Source organism: Venturia canescens, chromosome 1 (genome assembly GCF_019457755.1).
Source record: "Venturia canescens isolate UGA chromosome 1, ASM1945775v1, whole genome shotgun sequence".
Classification (NCBI taxonomy): Eukaryota; Metazoa; Arthropoda; class Insecta; order Hymenoptera; family Ichneumonidae; genus Venturia; species Venturia canescens.
Window position 1 is genome coordinate 11,745,455 of NC_057421.1, and position 18,679 is coordinate 11,764,133.

The window sequence follows — 18,679 nt, forward strand, 5'->3', positions numbered from 1 at the left end:
CAATAACTAATTGGCTGATCAAGACTCAGATGTTCATAACATCTCGTGTAGGCTGCTTCTGACGATGGTATCGACAGAAGAATACATTTATTTAGAGGCAAAAAAAATGGAGAAAAGTCGATAAAATTTACCAAGTCATTATTTCATATGGGTTTTTTTCTCCTCAATTTTGATAACATGGCAACATTGACACAAACTACAGATTGGTGTCAATGTTTTATTACCGTATACCTGAACTCACTCGACAGAACTTTAATTCATTCATTTTCAATGGAAACATATAAAGCTCACAGAAAATAATTCATCTAGAAATTGTACGGCTTTGAAAAAAATATATAGAAAAATGTACAAAAAATCCAAATAAATCGAGCAACTTTTCATTTATTTCGTCCTGAAAGTCACATCCAATAACATTTTGGACAACTGTACGGTCTTAATCAATATTGAACGGATAACAGGTCTAATAAAAATGGAAAAAAAATTTATATGAACCAATATTTAAATATAACAATAACCAATAATATAATCGCAAACTTGTTTTTTCTTTTTCAAACATCATATCGTCGTTTTTTACGGGACTGTCAGCGCATTGGGAGAACACTCAGAATTTATTTTCATATAAAACAATGATGTGGCGTTAAAAATCTTGATTATATTTTATTCATTATTATCTCAATAGTCGGCGAAACGAGCATAAACGCAATGCAGTCGTTTGAATTGAAGAAACAACGAAAGATAAAATTAAAAAAAAACATTATTCAACTTTGTCTCTCACGCGGGGATGTGTTAGATTCGCCGTTCGACATACTTCGCCGTGGCAAAAATTCTTATTTATAGGGAATTACTTCGTTTTTTTTTTCATGATTTTTTCTATTTTTTGTCATTACTTATATTTTCAGCGGAGCGAGTATAAAAGATTTTTCTTTTCTTTTTTCAATGCTTCTGGAATATGTACCAAAATATTTTCAATCGCCCTCGGTGCATGAAGTGAGGCGATAGTATTCGAAGGTTTAACGGGTTTTCTTGCCTTCCAGGGCCATTCGATCAATGATTCCGATATATTTTTATGCACAATTTGATTTGGGAGGAACAATCTTGAATTTACATACACACCAGCAGGGACTCTCGCGCAACAGACACACACTCACGCACGCACACACTCGCACTTGCAGACGCGCGATAAGCACACCCGCACATTCGGAAAGTGGGCAGCGACATTCGTGCTTCTTTTTTTCCTCTCGTTTTTTCTAGTTAAAATTTGTTAAACTTAATTTTGAACGATCGTGGAAGGTCGACGCCAAGTAATTGTAATTTTTGTTTTTTCGTATTCCTAGTATTTTTTTTTGTTCCGCTTGTCGAATTCGAATTCACACTGTTACGATGTCTTTTCAATTCGACGATAAATTCTTTGTTCTTTGAACCATCACGCCTGTGTTTGAGCTTCCATGTGCAGGTTATTATGCTTGTTCTGTTGTTGCTTCATGATTTTCCGTTTTTAAATTCATTTTCATCAATGGATATATCTATTTTATAATTATAGGTTCTATAATTAGGTACTTGCAGAGCGAAAGAAAAATATTCATTCTGGGCGATTTTCGTTCGACGAATTTTCCGCATCCCTCTCATTAGACGCGAAGGACTTTTTATACGCGCGTCACTCTGATTCACTGTCGACCACCGTTGATACCCTTCTGTAACCTCCGCGTGAATCTCGTCGCGATGGTGCATCTTCTTTAGACACGTCCGGTTTACCCCTTCGCGCTCGCGTTACTCGTCCTTCACGTACCAACAAATATGAAAATGAAAAAATTTATTTCGTGATTGACAAAAAAAAACTTAATGATTAGAATAAAAATTTTTACATTTTCAACGAAATTGATTATGATTTGATCATGTTTTCCTATAGATTCCATTACACGAATATTCGATGTAGACGCTCCAAAAATATTTTTGAAGAAAAAAATGTATCCATCGATTATAAAATATACTCGGGGAATCAATTTTTCTCGAGAATATTTGAAAAAGGATAGTTCTAAAGTTCGATAAAATTCGTTAACACATTCACGTATTTTTGAATGATCAATTAGAATTATGTCAGAGTTAAAATGAGCAGTCCGAAACATGGTTATTAAATACATTTTTATATCCCATAAACGATTCATTCTTCATATGAATAATTGCGATAGAAACGTTAATCAGATAATACCTTCGGATAAAATTGAGGGGTCATGGGCTCCAATAGCTTCGGCTTCTTGCTTAAGTTCCATACGCGCCCTTGCTTTCTTGCATTTTTCCATTGTTGGTCTACCAACAACTCCTTGCAGGGCGAGAGCCTCTTTCATGCGTGCCAAACGCGCTGTATTTGTTTTACAACCAGCCCAGAATTCTTCGTAAGAAGCAATTCTAATGCCGGCCAGCGGGAAATACTTCTTCAATGATTGTATCCTCTTGTCATCTTCCGGTTTCTGCAAACATTACAGAATTTATTGGGTTTGACGTTCCTGATTCAAATTTTCCGTGAATTGATTACTTTTTAAATGAAAAAATATTTATCATAAACTTTTGAATTTTTATTCTACTTTTCGTTAATAAAAATATACTCACAGCTTTGCTGTTCTTTTTTCCATTTTTTCGTACGGCTTCACTTGCATCGTCATCACTTTTGTCATCGTCTTCGCTTCCGACAGACTTTTTACGACTTTTTTCCTTGCCCTTTTTCGCTTTATGATCGTCGTCATCTTGTTCTTCCGAATGTTCTTCATCCGACTGTTTGGCCACTTTTTTCGGGGCTCGACCACGTTTCCTACCAGGAGTTTTACCCGTTTTTTTAGCGGCCGATGTTTTCTTCATTTTCTTTTTAGTTCGCGGACTATAATCTTCGTCCTCCGATGCATCGTCATCGGAATCTTCGCTACCGGAAACTGCCACCTTCGTGAAACCCTTCTTTTTCCCCCTTTTTCGGCCTTTACCATCAGGCGAAGATTTCCCACCCTTTGGTGGTTTCTTTGATTTCTTTTCTTCCTTCTCCTCTTCATCTTCTGATTTCTCGCCTTCCGACGTACTCGCATCAAGCTCCGAATCATTCGGTTTTGCCTTTACAATTATCGTCTTTGGCCTTGTTTTTTTCTTCTCCTCGTCTTCCTCCACCTCCGAACTCGATTGTTCCTTGTCGCTTGCACATTCCACCGACATCTCCAGACCGTCCACTACTTCAGGATCTTTGGTTTTTGACTTACTCACATTTGCTTTCCCAGCTTTATTTTCCTCAGATCCTTTATCGTTGCTCGACGAAACTGCTTCATCTTCCATTTCTTCGTCTTCCTCATGTTCTTCCTCCTCAACTTTTTCTTCCGAGCTAACCTCGTTCTGAAAATAAATAATACGATTTTATGCACAACGTGATTGTTCGTATTGATAAATTTTTAGGGAAAAATAATTCACTGTAAAAATTATGAGAAGCATTTCATTTTCGTGCGAAAATATTTAGGATTTTTCATGTATTTCATCCTCTATTTTATTAAATAAATCAATAAACGTAATGCGCTTTTGTTCGAAAAATACCTTATCTCTTTTATCTTCATTTTCATCTTTTTTATCAATATTTTCATTATTTTGTTCAGCATCATCAATAGTCGTGGATGAATCATTTTGAGCTTTTTCCTCGCTCTCCTTGTCATCTGCAGATTCCACACCGTCGGTTTTCTCTTTTGGGTTGGTGGATACATTTTTCGAATTTTCATTGGATAATTCTTCCTCGTCGACATTCATTGCATTGTCGTTATTGAGAGAACTGCTACCGTTTGCTTTGTGCACAGGTTCAGCGACTTTCTCTGTATCAGGCTCTGAAGGGTGATCGTTAGCCTCACTGCGTTGTCTTTTGTGAGGCAATTCGCTGCCTTCATCTCCAGAAGATTCTTCTCGTGGTCGCTTGCCCACCAATTCTGCTTTCTTGGCTTCTATATCACCTCCGCCTGACACAGGCATCGTCTTTGTTTCCTCGAGTGCCTCTCCATGATCTGATTCAACCATTTTTGCTAAATTTCAGACCTAAAATTCAGCAGGCAAAAAATCTGAAAAGAAAAAAAATTATGTAACCGAACCTGCAGATAACTTTAGGATTCGATCGTTGACTTCATTTTCATTTCTAAGAGTTTTTATTAATTTAATACTCTAGAGGTTATGCTTTCTTTGGATGCTTGAATGTCATTTCATTTCTTTCTACACAGAGAATACCATTTTTATAGGTTTTGGATAGTCACTTCAGTTATTATTAAATTTTTGTTTTACGCTCAGTTGTTCAGAGAATTTCCAAGCATGGTTAAAAGTTTAAGTGAAAATAAAAGAATGTTGTCCCATTTGTAAACTAGTTTAATAAACCATTTTTTTTATTACTCCAAGTTTTGCCAATGTCTTTGATTTCTCTCCTTGACATAACAACGTGAGGAAGTTTTGGTAGTATGTTGTTGTAGCAACCACAGGGTTATATCAACAAGAAGTCTGTTAATCTTGGAGGTCTCTGGAAGGAGGATAATTTCTAGATTTCTATATAACTAGCAAATTCTTCAATATAACAAGTGAATAATACTAGATGATACAAATATCTTAACAGCTGTTAAAAGACAGTAATTTCTAATTTTGTATATATTGGCTGCCCTACTAGTCGTTGCAGCAAAAACTTACAAATTGGTTATGTTTTATGTCAGTATAGTATAGTACGAGTCTGAAAAACTGGTGAAACGCATGAGCTTATTGTGCATAAAAATTATCTCATTGATATATACAATCTAGATTCAAGGTGCAACGACAACAATGATAACAAAACAATAATAATAAGTTTTGAAAAATTGTTGAATTCGTTAATAGATCGACGATGAGCCGGGTCACCTGACGCTATCGGGAATTTACATACATGTTGTCTCCGTGATCTCGAAGATCCAAGAGCGAGATAAGAAGAGAGGGAATTACTGAGAGAGAAAGAGAAAGAGAGAGACAGAGAGAACGAAAAGAGAAAGAGAAAGAATCTAAAATTTATATGGGTATACAAAACATCGCGGGAATGTGAAGGCTTGAAAAATGAGAGAGGGGGTAAAGGCGTTGAAAGGAGGGGATGGATAGCGGCGTCTATTTTTGCGGTAAACACTTGGAGGATGCATCAGGAACCATATGTAATTATATGGTTACGGATATCGAAGATATATGAAGGAGTATCGTAAAAAAAATACAAAAAACCGTAAAGATAAGGGAGACAGTCGCGATAGGTGTGGGATGGCGCGCGCGCGCGGTGCCGAATCGTGGCACCGAAGATACACGAGAAAATATAAGCAATTCCATTGAGATAGCGTAGTATATCCTAAAGTCGAGTTCCCGCGATGTTCAATATGTATATTATTGAATATGTTATATATATATTTGTATTTGTATCCGATTATGAGAAAACGTACTTGTATTTTGCGTTGCGGATATACTCCCGAAATTGCGTAGCTCCGTACCCTTCAGAAATGTATTTCCGCGCGGCACTCAGAGAAAATGACTGTTTTTTATTTTTCTTCTCGTACGTATTAACGCCACGATAGTGAAGAAAAGCTTGAAAAATAACGAAAAAAAATACAGATAAAAACTTTTGTTACAGATGAATCGGTGATTCACTTCGATGTCCAACGTTTATCGCGATATTCTCACAATTACCACTACTTTATTCGTTAATACGCGTGAAACGTTTGCGCGGGCAAAATGTACGCGGCACCGACAACGTTGGGTCGGCCATTGGCCGGTATATCAATCGCTCCCGATGTATAATAACGCGCAAGAAAGTCCCCCTCTACGAGTTATCATGAACCGGCTATAGCGTTACTCAAGTCAACACTACCGTACATCTAAACCCGTCTCGCGGCATTTCTTTGTACTAAACAGCGAGACTCGAGACTCGATATAGGCCGTGTTCCGATATTGACTGTGAGTACTGAAGCCCTATACCCCCTATACCAATCTCGCAGTCCGCAGTACTCACAGTCAATATCGGAACACGGCCATAGACTTAAATTGTAATACAAATTTTTCACACACAGCAATTTTTTGAATAATTCAATATTTATTTACCCTTTTTAAATGCCGTAATTATTATTCTGTTTCTAAATAGGTATGCGAAATTTTTGTTCAAGTGATAAGCTTATTTTACAACCATGAGTATAAAAAATTTTTTCAGATCGACGGAAATGCTCGAGTTTATCCGAAGCCCGAAGCATATTCAACGACGTCATAACGCCGTCGTCATCGCTAGTCGTTTTGTTTAACCTTACTCTTCGTATTTTATTCGTTTTAATTAACCGCAGCTTGTTTTCTTATTTCAATAAAAATTGCAAGAAAAATTTGAATCCCAAAAGTTTTTTGAATAAATTAAATGTTGATCGATATGGCAATTCTCCGCATTTTTGAATTAAACCTTAGAAAATTGACTTCGCTGATATAGAAATATCAGTATTTGTCAAATTCTGAACTTTTTTGTCTTATGAATAAAATTCGATTGTAATTATCTTTTTCACGTTGTTCATTGAAAGACTGCACGGGAACGATTGTCTTTCAATGTAGTCCTATATTTTGTAGTCATTAAATAAATTTTAAAACAAGGTAGGTGGCACTGCTGCGTTTTCGCAGAAGGAGAATTGAAAGGTTTCTCCATCATAACTTTTTTGTTACGACGATATAATGTTCCGTCTCTTTCGAGTTCGTGCGTCGCCGATCTTTGATCCCCTGATCTCTCTCTCGCACTTATGACGCGTCCTTGTGTGTTTGCACTTTTCTCTTAATTTGTAAAAATTATATAGCCAACAAGAAATTATATGGCATTAAGATCACTTCAATGCGTTGTAAATAAATGATATTCCAACAAACTTTTGTCTCAATTTTCTTAGCCTAAAAAAAATATTATTTAGGTTTTCTAGAGTTTTTCATTGATAAATTTAGCGTACGCATATATCGATGTAAATTATATAACGATACTTTTCTTTTCAACAGTCAACATATTATCAAGGTCAACGGCTTATGAATCCTGCAGACGTGAAATGTAGCAAAAAAATAATAAAAAATCATTTTTTTCCTTTAAAAAAAAATGGATTTTGCATGTGCGAAACTCAATTAAAAAATGCATATATTTTGAACAAATCTATTAGAGCTGTTTAAAAATAAAGATTACTCGGCGATTGTGAATAATTGATAATACTCGGCACAATTAACATTTATTCAAAATAAATTTAGATTATACCGACATCGTGCATCACGGCTCGGCAATAAGTGGAGCCAACCAACAACCAAAACCAACCCGACCAACCAATGTCCTTACATGCACCGCCGCTGCCGCTATTCGCGAATACGGGTATAGTTATAATGGTTGTATGTAAGAGTACACGTGTGTAGTAGGTTGTATGCATTAACTCCGCCTGATGGAAATAATACGGTAAAGCGGTCAACAAAATTATTTAATTACGACTGTGAGGATTGGCAGACTCAAATAGTCACTATATTTGATGAATTTTCGTTGTTAAAGTAAGCGAAATACAACAATACTTTGCATCGGTTTTTCAAAAAAGAGGTTACAGTACTTTTCACTCTACGTGCGTTTTCACGTTGGCTTTGGAAACATTTAACCAATTGAAATTTTTTGAATTACTTTAACTTTAGCAGGAGGAAAAAAATTTCAATTAATATGAGTTAATTCAATAAAAAGTTCTGCATAATTCAGCAATGATTTGTTTGTTCTTTCAGCAGAGAATGTTGCAGAAGCAGTTTCGCTGCGAAGAGAGAATTTTAAGGAATACAATCAATCAGATTGCGATATTTTTTGCACATCACCACCATTGTTTCTTGTAGCAAAAAACGTCTTCTGAATATATTTATATTTTCGACTATCGAGTGATTCATTCACTAACTAAATTTAAAAAATTGGTAACTATAGAATATTACTTAGTAAACTGCTTTCTATCATAAAAAAATTATCAAGTTCTCTAACATACAATGAAAAAATTAGATTCCAAAATTTTTCAAATAAATTTGTAAATTATCCATTTTTATATTACCATGGTACAGTAAAGTGAAAAATATTTGGGATTTATGGATTCATTATTGGTGTTAAATTCAACTCGACTAAGCATATATTATATTATATTTTTCGAATTACAACTTATGTTTTCATTTATTCATTGTCCAATCCATATCTGAACATTATCTGTATTCAACTTCATTCAAGATCAATTGCTGATTGTTTGATGCATTACAATGAATTCTCAAGATAAACTGCTTTTTAAAGTCTGTGATTCCATGTTTATAGATTTATCAATCAATCGACTTCCACTATAACTATTTTCCATTCTAAAAATTTATTTTCTCATTATTTAGTACAAAATGGTGCAACGCACAATGGACGTTACAAGCAGGGAGTTACAACCCATGAATCCTGATGGCATTGAATCGAAAAGAAATTCTAGCCTAATTGAGGAAAAAGTTCAGATGAAAAAGCAACTCGGCCTTTTGGAAGGAGTTGCCATTATTCTTGGAATCATATTTGGATCGGGTAATTTCCATCTACTTTCTCTCCCGTTGTGTTGAGCAAAACAGCTCTTGCACACTCACATTAAAAAAATAGTATACATTCATCTACAAGGTTTGAATTTGATTTCCATTAAATTGAAAAATTAGACTAACCAGAGATTTAAGAACTTTCTGAATGTTTTTCTTTTTTCATATTCTTTTAGAATAAGTGTCGAATGCTTTTTGTGCAGGTATTTTTATTTCCCCAAAAGGAGTGATTGAGGAAGTTGGCAGTATAGGCTTGTCATTGATAGTATGGGTATTGTGTGGACTTTTGTCCACTATCGGAGCTCTGTGTTATGCTGAATTGGGAACCAGTATTCCCCGCAGTGGCGGTGATTATGCATACATCCATGAGGCCTTTGGAGCTCTCCCATCGTTTTTGTATCTATGGGCTGCTAACCTTATTTTTGTGTAAGCACAACAAAATATTACGATATTTGCGACTTTTACTCTTACGTGGAAGAAAATAAGATTGAGTTCGCAAAGCAACAAAATTAAAAAAAGATTTAACCTTGTTGGAAACATACACATTCATTTTCATTCTGAAAATTTATCGGCTTTCAAAAGAGATAGATGATTTTGAAATTCATAAAAAATTACCAATTCTGCAAGCATTTTCGTGATAAGTTTCAACATTTATATATGGGGATAAGGTATTTTGAAATACAGATCAACACATTTATCTCATGAATGAAAAACCTCCGATTATTGCTGAAACATTTTATTCTCCAATTTATTATGAAGTATCGAAAATTTGATTCGTTTTCTGTATTCCCTACGAAGTACTCATTACTGAAATTTTTATTCAGTAAAATGCTATGAATATACAGATGATGCATCGTTAAATTTCACCTTCAGTTTTGAACACCTCTGATATATAATTACAAATAACTGACTGGAATTTTCTAGTTGACAGAAAAAAGCAAAATGAAAAAACTATTTGATCTTTTGGTCTGATAACAGGCCTACAACCAACGCGATAATGGCCTTAACATTTGCCCAATACGTGCTGAAGCCTTTCTTTCCAAATTGTTCGACACCCGATGACGGAGTTCGACTTATCGCTGCGGCCACTATTTGTAAGAGAAATGATAAGTCACTGAAAATTCAAGTGACTGCTTTAAACATGGCTTCCATATTGTAAAATTGATCTTGAAAAAAAAAAAAAAATTCCAATGGTTTTTCATCTAAAAAAATTGCTCTATTGTTATTACAAGGTTTTTTGACGTTCGTCAATTGCTACAACGTGAAGGAAACTTCCAAAATGCAGAACATCTTTATGGTCGCAAAAATCTTTGCTCTCGCGATCATCGTGTTCATTGGAATATTGTGGCTCGCAACCGGTAAGTTTTCAAGCTATTCACAGAAAATGAAACTTTTCTTCTTCACTTCATTTTTCAAGCTTATTTTTTCTGAAAACTATTAAAATTTGTTTATAATTTATCACGACAGAATAATCTTTCAAGTTTTGCTTACTTTCATTTGATCGATTCTTTGTTTTTTTCAGGACGAACAGACAACTTCGAAAATTCCTTCAAAGGTACAACCACAGATCCGGGCAAAATAGCAGTCGCCTTCTATCTTGGTATATTCTCGTATTCCGGTTGGAATTATCTCAACTTCATGACCGAAGAATTGAAAGATCCTTACAGGTACGACGTTTATGTATTTCATCTATCTTCAATCTTTTTTCAACGATCAAATTAAATTTTCAAAAGCGCTTAATAAAGGGTTGTAATTATGTTTACTGTCGCAGAAATTTACCACGAGCAATATACATATCACTACCGCTCGTGACCTTCATATATGTTTTGGCGAATATTGCTTACCTCGCGGTTTTGACGCCTACTGCAGTGATCTCTTCAAATGCCATTGCTGTGGTTTGTATTAATCACACTAAGTTGATCAATGTTAGAACGAGAAAGTAGAGTGATTAAATGAAAAAAATGCTCAACTCATTCCACGACAGCACAAGTATTGAACTGACACAAATGTTGTCAGGACTTTGGTAGTTTTTCTATTCCTAAAAACAAACAGTCTAAAATCTATTTATTCTGGTTCGAATGGTCCAGCGTCAATAGATCCTGAATAAATTAAACCACGGCAGAATTGAAGGCATGTAACTGATTTCAGACTCTCGGGGACCAAACACTTGGCATAATGGCATGGATCATGCCTGTTTTAGTAGCTGCATCAGCTTTCGGTGGCTTGAGTGTACACATTATGACTTCGTCGCGAATGTGTTTTGTCGGCGCTAGAAATGGACACTTTCCGGCGATGCTCAGTCACATTAATCTCAATAAATTGACGCCTACACCAGCTTTAGTTTTTTTGGTGCGTATTCACCTTTATACACAAACAAAATCAAATGAATACTGTTCGAATGTTTTTTTAATTCGCTCTGTGTATCTTTACAGTGTATACTATCCTTGGCGATGCTGTGCACCACTGACCTCACGGTCCTCATTACGTATTGCAGTATCGTCGAATCGTTTTTCATAATGCTCTCAGTTGCTGGTATTTTGTGGCTAAGATACAAACGTCCAGGGATGAACAGGCCGATCAAGGTATCATTTTTTCGCTTGTGCATCGTTAGTAGTAGTGCCAAGTTTCGGGAATGACATGTGTATTTGAAAAGTAACAGGCTTTTGCTGAATTGATTAAATAATTGGGTGATGCCGATCTGTACTAGTGCTTTCACGTTTAATGTAATTGACCGATAATCCTATAAATTCAATTGCTTTTACGTTACATATGAAAATAAAACCGACCTAAATTTGATTGCACAGGTATCGCTGTGGATTCCGATAACTTTCGTTGGCATATGTCTCTTCTTGATAATAGTACCATGTTACGTGAGGCCGTATGAAGTTGGAATGGGAACTATAATAACCCTGTCAGGAATTCCGGCTTACTACGTCGGAGTTGTGTGGCAAAACAAACCTGCACGGTTTCAAAAATTTTATGGTGAGTTGTTACGAAAAATTAATGTTCAATTAGAAAAAATTATTTGAATTATCACCACTGGAACTATCAAAGATCCAGTTCGTTTACGTTTTCATTTGTATGCATGTTTGTAATAATTTTTTATTTTTCAGTGATTGCAACTCATACCGTACAGAAACTGTTCCTTTCAGCGAGGGAAGATCGCGACGACTGATTTACGCTCATTAACAGAGTCCCAATGAATACAATACGCGCAATTGGGTTCGGGCTCGACTATAAACAAAAATGATCTACAATCACTGCGGTTTTTATGACGCCGTAGTGTTCTATTTAATTTTCTTAACAACGATTTGTGAATGTTTTTTTTTTCGTTTACATCTTTCGAATGATTTTATTGCGTTATTATTTTTTTTTTATATTTCATAAGATATTTCACATCACGATATCATAACGCATCGTTTGAATGGAATTTTTCTTACGCGCGAAAGTCATACTTATTTCAATGAAATTTTGCATTTTTAATTTTCTGCTAGAGTTGTTAACTGAGTCGGATTTATCATTAAACTATTTTAAGATGTATTTTTGTGTGACCTTTATGTGGAGTTGTTTCACAAAAGCTCGCATCAAATGTTATACAAAAAAACAAATGAAGGAGAAATGAACACGGTACTTACATATAGATAATGCGTGTATCTCGCACAAATTTTAGCTCGCTATTATTACAATCCTTGTGGTCTTTGCGTTTTGCTATTTTTTTTTTTTCAATCTCATGATTGTGTTCCTATATTCAACACCCGTCAATAAGACGTATCGTCATAGCGATGAGTATCGCAATGCCAAAATGCCTACCAAACAACATTATTATGCGCATATATTGCCTTCATTCAATCAACATCTCATTAGTATTTTATTTTTTTCAATAAATAGTATTGGCGTATTTACAACGCTATATGTGGATTCTATACTAAGAGAATTGAAAACGAGAGAGAGTATCATTGAATGCCCATTCAAAGGAAAATTTGTAATGCCTCTATATTTTCTATATTAGTGTTCTCAAATTTTCAACATGAAGACTGAGGCTTTTTGACTGATACTTAATTTGAAAAAAACTTGCTAACATCACTCTAGTCTCTACGAAACTGTTTGTCTTTCTTTTTTTTATAAATAGACGCAGGAAAAACAGTCTGATCTTCTGGTTGTCCACAATATACAATATATATATATTGCATATGAATTTGTAATAAACCGTTTTCTTACTGTTTATTTTTGAAGGTTTTATTTACCAATTTCCCGAATACGTGAAATTTCGAAATGATTTGACGGAACTGAATAATCGAAGCAAACCTTCGATAGTGCAGATAAAAATCAGAGAGGAATTAATCATCAAGAACTCTGGTAAAAGCATAGGAAATTAGGATGAAAAACATTCGGTCGAGAATACATTGCTGTTGATGATTTTAAACTAATATAATATTTGATATTTTATATAGGAATGTTTCATAAACTTTCCAATTTAATACATTTTGTAATACATTCTATAGACAATATTTCATGATCAAAGTGACGAATATAATTGAATATTTTTATAATACAGTAATATACCTGATTTCTTTGCATTGTATTTACAGAATGTACATCTTAGTGGATATCCTCTGGATTGAACATGCCCTGTAGAAGACAAAAAAACAAGATCTCATTCATTAGACTCACTGATCAGAATACTTTCATGGTTGAAGATATTTACGCATGTAGCAATTTCCATAAGTAGTCATTAACTGAACCATCAAATGAATTGTGTTGAGAATGTTGACCAAAATGTTTCTTATGCCAACCGTCAAAAAAGTATGATTCCAAAGAAAATCGAATTTTGTTGAGAAAATAAGGAATAATAATGGAAGAAATTTGTTACGAAGAAAATTTTACCTTGGCACGTCTGAGAATGGAATCCTTACTAGCGTCGTAAGGATGATCTTTGCTTGGGATTTCTAAAACTGAAGGGACAGGCTGTGTATGACTGTCAATCACGTGGCGTATCATTTCAGCAACCTGAAAATTTTCAAATAGTTTTAACACTGTGCTAAATTACCTCCAACAATTAGTGAATTCATGATTATAATCACATTTTGGTTAATCAAGATGATGTCGATGTCATCACGTTTCACAAAACGCTTGAACGTGTCCTCAATTTCACCGACTGGAGTATCTGGAAACACATAATAGAAAAATGTCTTCACAATTGTTGCATATTTCTCATCTTTTCACAAACTCTAATGATATTGCAATTTCTATATAATAAATAGGATTTATAAATTTTTAGTTTTGTGAGAAATTGAGTTTATAAGAAAAGGAGTATCTTTAAAAATATGAAATTTCTATGATTTACTGTCCTATGTCAAATGGACAGAAAGATATAGTCACCAAATGTTTCCATTCCATAATCTATCAAAGCTGTCAAAATACGTACTTTTGTCTACGACCATAAAATTTGGCTGTCGATTTTTATTGATTTCTCCAACACCTCCAAGAAGAAATCCAACGCAGGTATCCTATGGAATAGAGAATAAACATTATCTCGATCGAACGCAATTGATAAATAGAAATATACTGAAACGGTATTAGCGTCTTATATATTCACCTCATCTCCAATAACAGCGAGGAGCTTCCCTTTGCCTGCCGAGTGAAGTGCCATCGTTAATAATTTTATGTAAAATTTTATTTCGTTATTTTCAATCCGACGAAAATGGAGAAATGAGACGAGATGTGTTTCTGTCTTCTCGCAGAAATCAGATGACCGATCGTCACGCCTTGGACAATCTGAGCATGCGCGTTAAGCTTTATCAAATTTTTTTATCAATTCTTCTGTTGTATCAACAGATATGACAATTCGGATATCATAGTTTCGTCATCGTTCATATAGATGGCCTGCTTTTGTAATTCCTCAATATGACGGTTTGTTCATACTAACGCGGCAATTAAAAAATGTTAAGAAAAAACACCACCACCACCGGTATACACATGATAAAAAAGTACTAGTTTATTTCATTACGCTTCATTTCCTTCTGAACATTCTTTATTGAAAAAATTAAATCTTTCTTCTATAATTGTTCATTTTTTAAAAAACAATTCAATCTACAGTTGCGGTAGCGGTTCAAGACAAAACTACATTTACTCGCGTTTCTTCAAGAGTTTTCCAACATAACGACATTGCGTTATTCAATTTATGATTAATGTGAAAACGATGATAGAATAAGCAGGAAAAAATTAGCCAAAATTTTCACCGCGGTTGACTTGTGTTGTGTAGCAGACTGTTTTACCGACACAATAAGTACAAAAAATCGACATAGCGAGCGTTGTGTCATTGCAGGTTGTGTTATGCCGTCGTACGGCCGTATTTATATTTTTAATTGTTTCAAAAAATGGTAGTGACATCCAGAAGTCTTACATTATTTTTTTGTGTACAAAATAAATGACTGTTCAAGAAAAGTATTACAAATCAGAAGAGTACTCACTGTCGTAAACATCTTCACAGTGTCTGTGTGCGAGTCTTTTTGGCTTCGGAGGGTCAATCGGAATTTCGTCTTCTTGGAACGACATCCTGTAATTTTTCCAATGTACTTTTTGTAAATTTTTTCAAATTAACCAAGAAAATAAAAAACTCGAATTTTCGGAAGTATTAGCTCTTAGCGAACGGTGGAAGGAGTTCTAAGCAAACTGTCTAACTCCGAAGAGTGAGTAATCGAAATTTTCTATAATCTAAACATAAATATAAGGTTTCTATAAATTTCGAAACGATTCTACTTGAAGCACAATAACAAATTTTGCAATCATCCTCCAATCACTAATAACACTTTTAAATTTTCAATTTATCACTGCATACAACTTTGACACATTTGCTTCATATTCCATTTGTTTATCTTCCAAGTGTCATGTCTTTTTATGTTTTTATTATGCTCCTGGCACAGAGGTCGTCTATTTTTCTATTGCGAAAATAATTATGACAGAAGTCTTATCATTAGCATAACTGTTGCTGCATAATTTGATGGATATTATAATCGTAATTGACACCAACACTGAACTTATGTGCGTAGTGGATATTCCGAGTATTCTTACGATCAATCAAACACTTTTCTTTTATGTATTCTTTTCTCTACAATGGTAACAATGTTAATGAATCAAACCTCATTGACTCCTCTTTTGATACTATTTTTAAGTTTATCTAGGGATGATTTTTCGATGCAACAAGAACATTCTGCTCTAGAATAAACACTGAGACTTGGCAGAACTGCCACCTCATAATTCTGTCTATGCTTACTCCTCAAATCTGGCAATTGCCCAATAATTCTTTTCTTTGCCATTCTTTAGTCTCGTTTCTAGACGCTTTGACCTACTCGAGTGTTTTACTGTGTGCTTTATTTACAGGTTCATTGCTATGACCCAAATTCAAAGAAACATTGCACAATTGCCTTTTAGTCATTTATCTGCAGGTACAAATGAATTTACGCAGTTGTATAAATTTTCATTGTTAACAATGAAAAAAAAATCATCAGATTATTACAGATGGAAACAAGTTGAAGATAACTCATATCTTTGAAGATGCAATGAAATCTTTTGCTTCTCAAATTTTGACAAAGTTTGTTTTTTTTGTGGTATTGATAAAATTTTGTGAAAAAATCATGTAACATTGAGAGTTGAAAAAGTAAAAATATGGCAAAGAAAAATAATCTTATAGTGTTTGCAAGTTACAAAGCTTCAAAACTAAAGAAACTATTAGATGGCAATTAGAAAAAATTCATGAATTAATTTGAGTACTCGTCATTAGAATATAAAAATATTCCAATACCATGGAACAACTTGATCAGCTGCAACTGATAGTCAGTTCAATGATTATTCTAATAATTGTTTCAGTAAGGAACAAAATCAAGCCAGGATGCCGGAGCCTGTCCACCATCAGGTGAACGCAGCTCGTAAAACGTTCCAGACACTCAATAAATTATCTACGTTGTTGAATACAAATTTGGATCCAGCAACGTTGAGTATATGCGTGAGATTATGCGAGAATGGAGTCAATCCACAGGCTCTAGCAACTGTTGTTAGAGAATTACAAAGAGAAGTGAAAGCTATGGAAGATGCAGAATCCGGAACAAGTAGAACGAGTATCAATAAATGATAATTGAATAATTAAGTATACAAAATATCTATTCGAATGTACACCCCCAGAATGTTCACGGAAGAAAGTCTTTTATTTTTACTTACAAAATAAATCGTTTAACAACATATCTGCTCGTTTTTCGGCACATCTTTAGTTACCAATATTTGTCATAATTGAATAAAGTGATCGTCGGTCTATCGAAATCCTCGTTGATTCTGACGATCCCATAATTTTTTTGCTCATAGGAATGATTTGAATGAACGATCAATTTCCCGTTCACTGTTTATCCAGTCATGGAAGCAATCTTCAGACAGCTCTCAAAGCTCAGTTTTTGCAGGCTTTTTACTCTTCTTTTTACTGTCTTTCTCCTGTGGAAAATAAAATAATACAATAGCTTCAAGTTTATCAATTTACATCGATTACGTTGATTTTGCCATGAATTTTCATTTGGATCCAGTTATCCCATCTTTTGAAGCTTTTGGGAATGTGTAATATAATGATTTCCTCATACCTTGTTAGGAGCTGTTCGTTTTGGCTCAAAGGTTTGACCTTCTAATGTAATATGTTTACATTCTGGTTGTTCTAATAAATATTGTTTGGCATCTACCGCTTGAGAACCTTCTCTGAATAGAAATACTGAGCGTTTTTGATCGATTGGATACCTGCAAATATTTCAAATTGAATGTTTAATTTCTCCACTTTATAAATCTTCTTATTCATCAATCTGTAACTCATCCCAAAAGCATTAAGTTAAAACTATTAGTTTCCAAAGCAGCAAATACAGTAAATTTTTTTATCAATTTCCTCTCCTATTGTGTATATTGCATTTGTTTCAAAGAATTCAACATCTAATTCTGTAGAACATCAAAGGCAACACTAAAAATCCAGATACATATACAAGGAATCTTCTATAAATAAAAAACTTAAGATTTTTTTCATTGACTAAACAAATGATTGCACTACTTGAGAAATGTCGCAAAATTACAATTTGTCTCTTGAAATATGATGATCCAGGCACATTGTACTGAATTTCGAATCTTTTTTTCTTGACGTTAAGAAAATTTTCAGGTTTGCAAGAAAAGGCTGATCATGTCTTTGACACTCCAGTATACTTCATCAGTTTCTCTTACTCAGATTTAGGGATCACGAATCTTCAATTTAAAGTACAAAAGTTATCCTTCCACTTTACAATCAAAGAAATACTTTCCACCCAATTGGGAATATAGATACCCTAGAAAATATTTGAATGTACCAAGTCCAAATTGTATGTACCAATTGTGAATTATTGATTGATTTGATTAAATAAAAGTAAAAGTGATTTACCGTTCTGCAATTATATGATTGTTCATGAGACTGCCTTGCCATATTTTCATTATAACTTCTGCTTCTTCGGGAGTTTTTTCTGGTATGACATCAACAAACATCATAACTCCTTTACCCTGTTTGGTCATTCTCAATATATTGTCTGGGTCAGAAGTATCGAGCTAGAAGAGAAAAAAAATTCTCATTTGTGATGCAAAAATAAATATTTAGAATTCGCATGTAATACCTGAGTCATATCGATTTTGGGAGCAGGACGCAAGTGTTCTGGTAACTCATCTGGCTCCAGTGGATCATCGCCTTCCTACAATTGGAATATGAAAAAGCGATGACAATTGAAAGAAAAAAATATCAAGAAAATTATTGTGAACATAAAAACATAAGAAACACGTTGAATTTCCAAAAAAATTGATTTATACCTCCCACTGATCTAACAACCTTTCCATATCCGCATCAGTCATGTCAAGAATGTCCTTGTCTTTCCATGATTTTGCTTTTTTTCCAGCGGGTTTGTCCGCGAGAATTATCTCTATTATTAAACATGTCAAAATGCACAGTTTCAAAAATTTTCCGTTCATTTTATGAAGAATTTCTGTCGAAGTAATATAAATGCCGACAGCTAATTCGCATTTGAAATTGAGGTTAGGCTACGCGGTGATAAAAGATATACATATATATAAT

General features: G+C 34.3%; 4 protein-coding genes and 1 long non-coding RNA gene across 14 annotated transcripts; 2 read left to right on the forward strand and 3 right to left on the reverse strand.

Moving 5' to 3' along the window:
• Positions 1-361: 361 nt before the first annotated feature.
• LOC122418059 (myb-like protein X) lies at positions 362-5,827 on the reverse strand. Of its 3 annotated transcripts, none has more exons than XM_043432070.1 (5): positions 5,442-5,827; positions 3,562-4,070; positions 2,605-3,366; positions 2,207-2,465; positions 362-1,776 (listed from the first exon to the last, which is right to left on the reverse strand). In XM_043432070.1, the coding sequence occupies exons 2-5, from the start codon at positions 4,027-4,029 to the stop codon at positions 1,655-1,657; spliced, it is 1,611 nt and encodes a 536-aa protein (XP_043288005.1). In that variant the 5' UTR covers positions 4,030-4,070; positions 5,442-5,827; the 3' UTR covers positions 362-1,654. The 3 variants fall into 3 exon arrangements, with proteins under 3 accessions (XP_043288005.1, XP_043288023.1, XP_043288014.1); XM_043432088.1 differs by lacking the exon at positions 5,442-5,827 and adding an exon at positions 4,681-4,701; XM_043432079.1 differs by lacking the exon at positions 5,442-5,827 and adding an exon at positions 4,393-4,512.
• A 1,424-nt stretch (positions 5,828-7,251) lies between these two features.
• On the forward strand, positions 7,252-12,792 carry gb (genderblind). 5 transcript variants are annotated; one of them, XM_043432118.1, is made up of 12 exons: positions 7,252-7,369; positions 7,759-7,938; positions 8,389-8,563; positions 8,772-8,994; positions 9,547-9,662; positions 9,801-9,926; positions 10,091-10,235; positions 10,340-10,463; positions 10,717-10,917; positions 11,001-11,150; positions 11,373-11,550; positions 11,682-12,792. In XM_043432118.1, the coding sequence occupies exons 3-12, from the start codon at positions 8,395-8,397 to the stop codon at positions 11,741-11,743; spliced, it is 1,494 nt and encodes a 497-aa protein (XP_043288053.1). In that variant the 5' UTR covers positions 7,252-7,369; positions 7,759-7,938; positions 8,389-8,394; the 3' UTR covers positions 11,744-12,792. The 5 variants fall into 5 exon arrangements, with proteins under 5 accessions (XP_043288053.1, XP_043288044.1, XP_043288066.1 ...); XM_043432109.1 differs by having other exon boundaries at positions 7,338-7,450; XM_043432131.1 differs by having other exon boundaries at positions 7,338-7,450; positions 7,762-7,938.
• Positions 12,793-12,977: 185 nt separating this feature from the next.
• Positions 12,978-15,840, reverse strand: Vha14-1 (V-type proton ATPase subunit Vha14-1). Of its 4 annotated transcripts, none has more exons than XM_043432196.1 (7): positions 15,708-15,840; positions 15,039-15,124; positions 14,165-14,199; positions 13,994-14,075; positions 13,650-13,732; positions 13,453-13,575; positions 12,978-13,197 (listed from the first exon to the last, which is right to left on the reverse strand). In XM_043432196.1, the coding sequence occupies exons 1-7, from the start codon at positions 15,710-15,712 to the stop codon at positions 13,168-13,170; spliced, it is 444 nt and encodes a 147-aa protein (XP_043288131.1). In that variant the 5' UTR covers positions 15,713-15,840; the 3' UTR covers positions 12,978-13,167. The 4 variants fall into 4 exon arrangements, with proteins under 4 accessions (XP_043288131.1, XP_043288136.1, XP_043288144.1 ...); XM_043432201.1 differs by lacking the exon at positions 15,708-15,840 and adding an exon at positions 15,599-15,707; XM_043432209.1 differs by lacking the exon at positions 15,708-15,840 and adding an exon at positions 15,606-15,624.
• Positions 15,120-16,467, forward strand: LOC122418154 (uncharacterized). Its single transcript, XR_006262450.1, has 3 exons — positions 15,120-15,257; positions 15,949-16,013; positions 16,435-16,467. It is a non-coding gene; the product is annotated as an uncharacterized lncRNA (long non-coding RNA).
• A 283-nt stretch (positions 16,468-16,750) lies between these two features.
• On the reverse strand, positions 16,751-18,660 carry boca (LDLR chaperone boca). The gene is made up of 5 exons (XM_043432165.1): positions 18,418-18,660; positions 18,228-18,302; positions 18,002-18,162; positions 17,190-17,340; positions 16,751-17,046 (listed from the first exon to the last, which is right to left on the reverse strand). The coding sequence occupies exons 1-5, from the start codon at positions 18,574-18,576 to the stop codon at positions 16,996-16,998; spliced, it is 597 nt and encodes a 198-aa protein (XP_043288100.1). The 5' UTR covers positions 18,577-18,660; the 3' UTR covers positions 16,751-16,995.
• Between the last annotated feature and the right edge of the window lie 19 nt (positions 18,661-18,679).

What these genes read in the sequence shown, in the direction of transcription:
- gb (XM_043432118.1), top strand. Translation starts at nt 8,395, where the DNA reads ATGGTGCAACGCACAATGGACGTTACAAGCAGGGAGTTACAACCCATG. An exon ending in TGGAATCATATTTGGATCGG is followed by an intron (nt 8,564 to 8,771) that starts GTAATTTCCATC and finishes CTTTTTGTGCAG; the next exon opens with GTATTTTTATTTCCCCAAAA. An exon ending in AATATTGTGGCTCGCAACCG is followed by an intron (nt 9,927 to 10,090) that starts GTAAGTTTTCAA and finishes TGTTTTTTTCAG; the next exon opens with GACGAACAGACAACTTCGAA.
- LOC122418059 (XM_043432070.1), bottom strand. Translation starts at nt 4,029, where the DNA reads ATGGTTGAATCAGATCATGGAGAGGCACTCGAGGAAACAAAGACGATG. An exon ending in GAAAAAAGAACAGCAAAGCT is followed by an intron (nt 2,466 to 2,604) that starts GTGAGTATATTT and finishes TAATGTTTGCAG; the next exon opens with AAACCGGAAGATGACAAGAG. An exon ending in CCCCTCAATTTTATCCGAAG is followed by an intron (nt 1,777 to 2,206) that starts GTATTATCTGAT and finishes TGGTACGTGAAG; the next exon opens with GACGAGTAACGCGAGCGCGA.
- boca (XM_043432165.1), bottom strand. Translation starts at nt 18,576, where the DNA reads ATGAACGGAAAATTTTTGAAACTGTGCATTTTGACATGTTTAATAATA. An exon ending in GGTTGTTAGATCAGTGGGAG is followed by an intron (nt 18,303 to 18,417) that starts GTATAAATCAAT and finishes TTCCAATTGTAG; the next exon opens with GAAGGCGATGATCCACTGGA. An exon ending in CCAAAATCGATATGACTCAG is followed by an intron (nt 18,163 to 18,227) that starts GTATTACATGCG and finishes TTTCTCTTCTAG; the next exon opens with CTCGATACTTCTGACCCAGA.
- Vha14-1 (XM_043432186.1), bottom strand. Translation starts at nt 15,435, where the DNA reads ATGGAATATGAAGCAAATGTGTCAAAGTT. An exon ending in GAAGCAAATGTGTCAAAGTT is followed by an intron (nt 15,125 to 15,406) that starts GTATGCAGTGAT and finishes GAAAAATTACAG; the next exon opens with GATGTCGTTCCAAGAAGACG. An exon ending in CTGTGAAGATGTTTACGACA is followed by an intron (nt 14,200 to 15,038) that starts GTGAGTACTCTT and finishes TTCACTCGGCAG; the next exon opens with GCAAAGGGAAGCTCCTCGCT.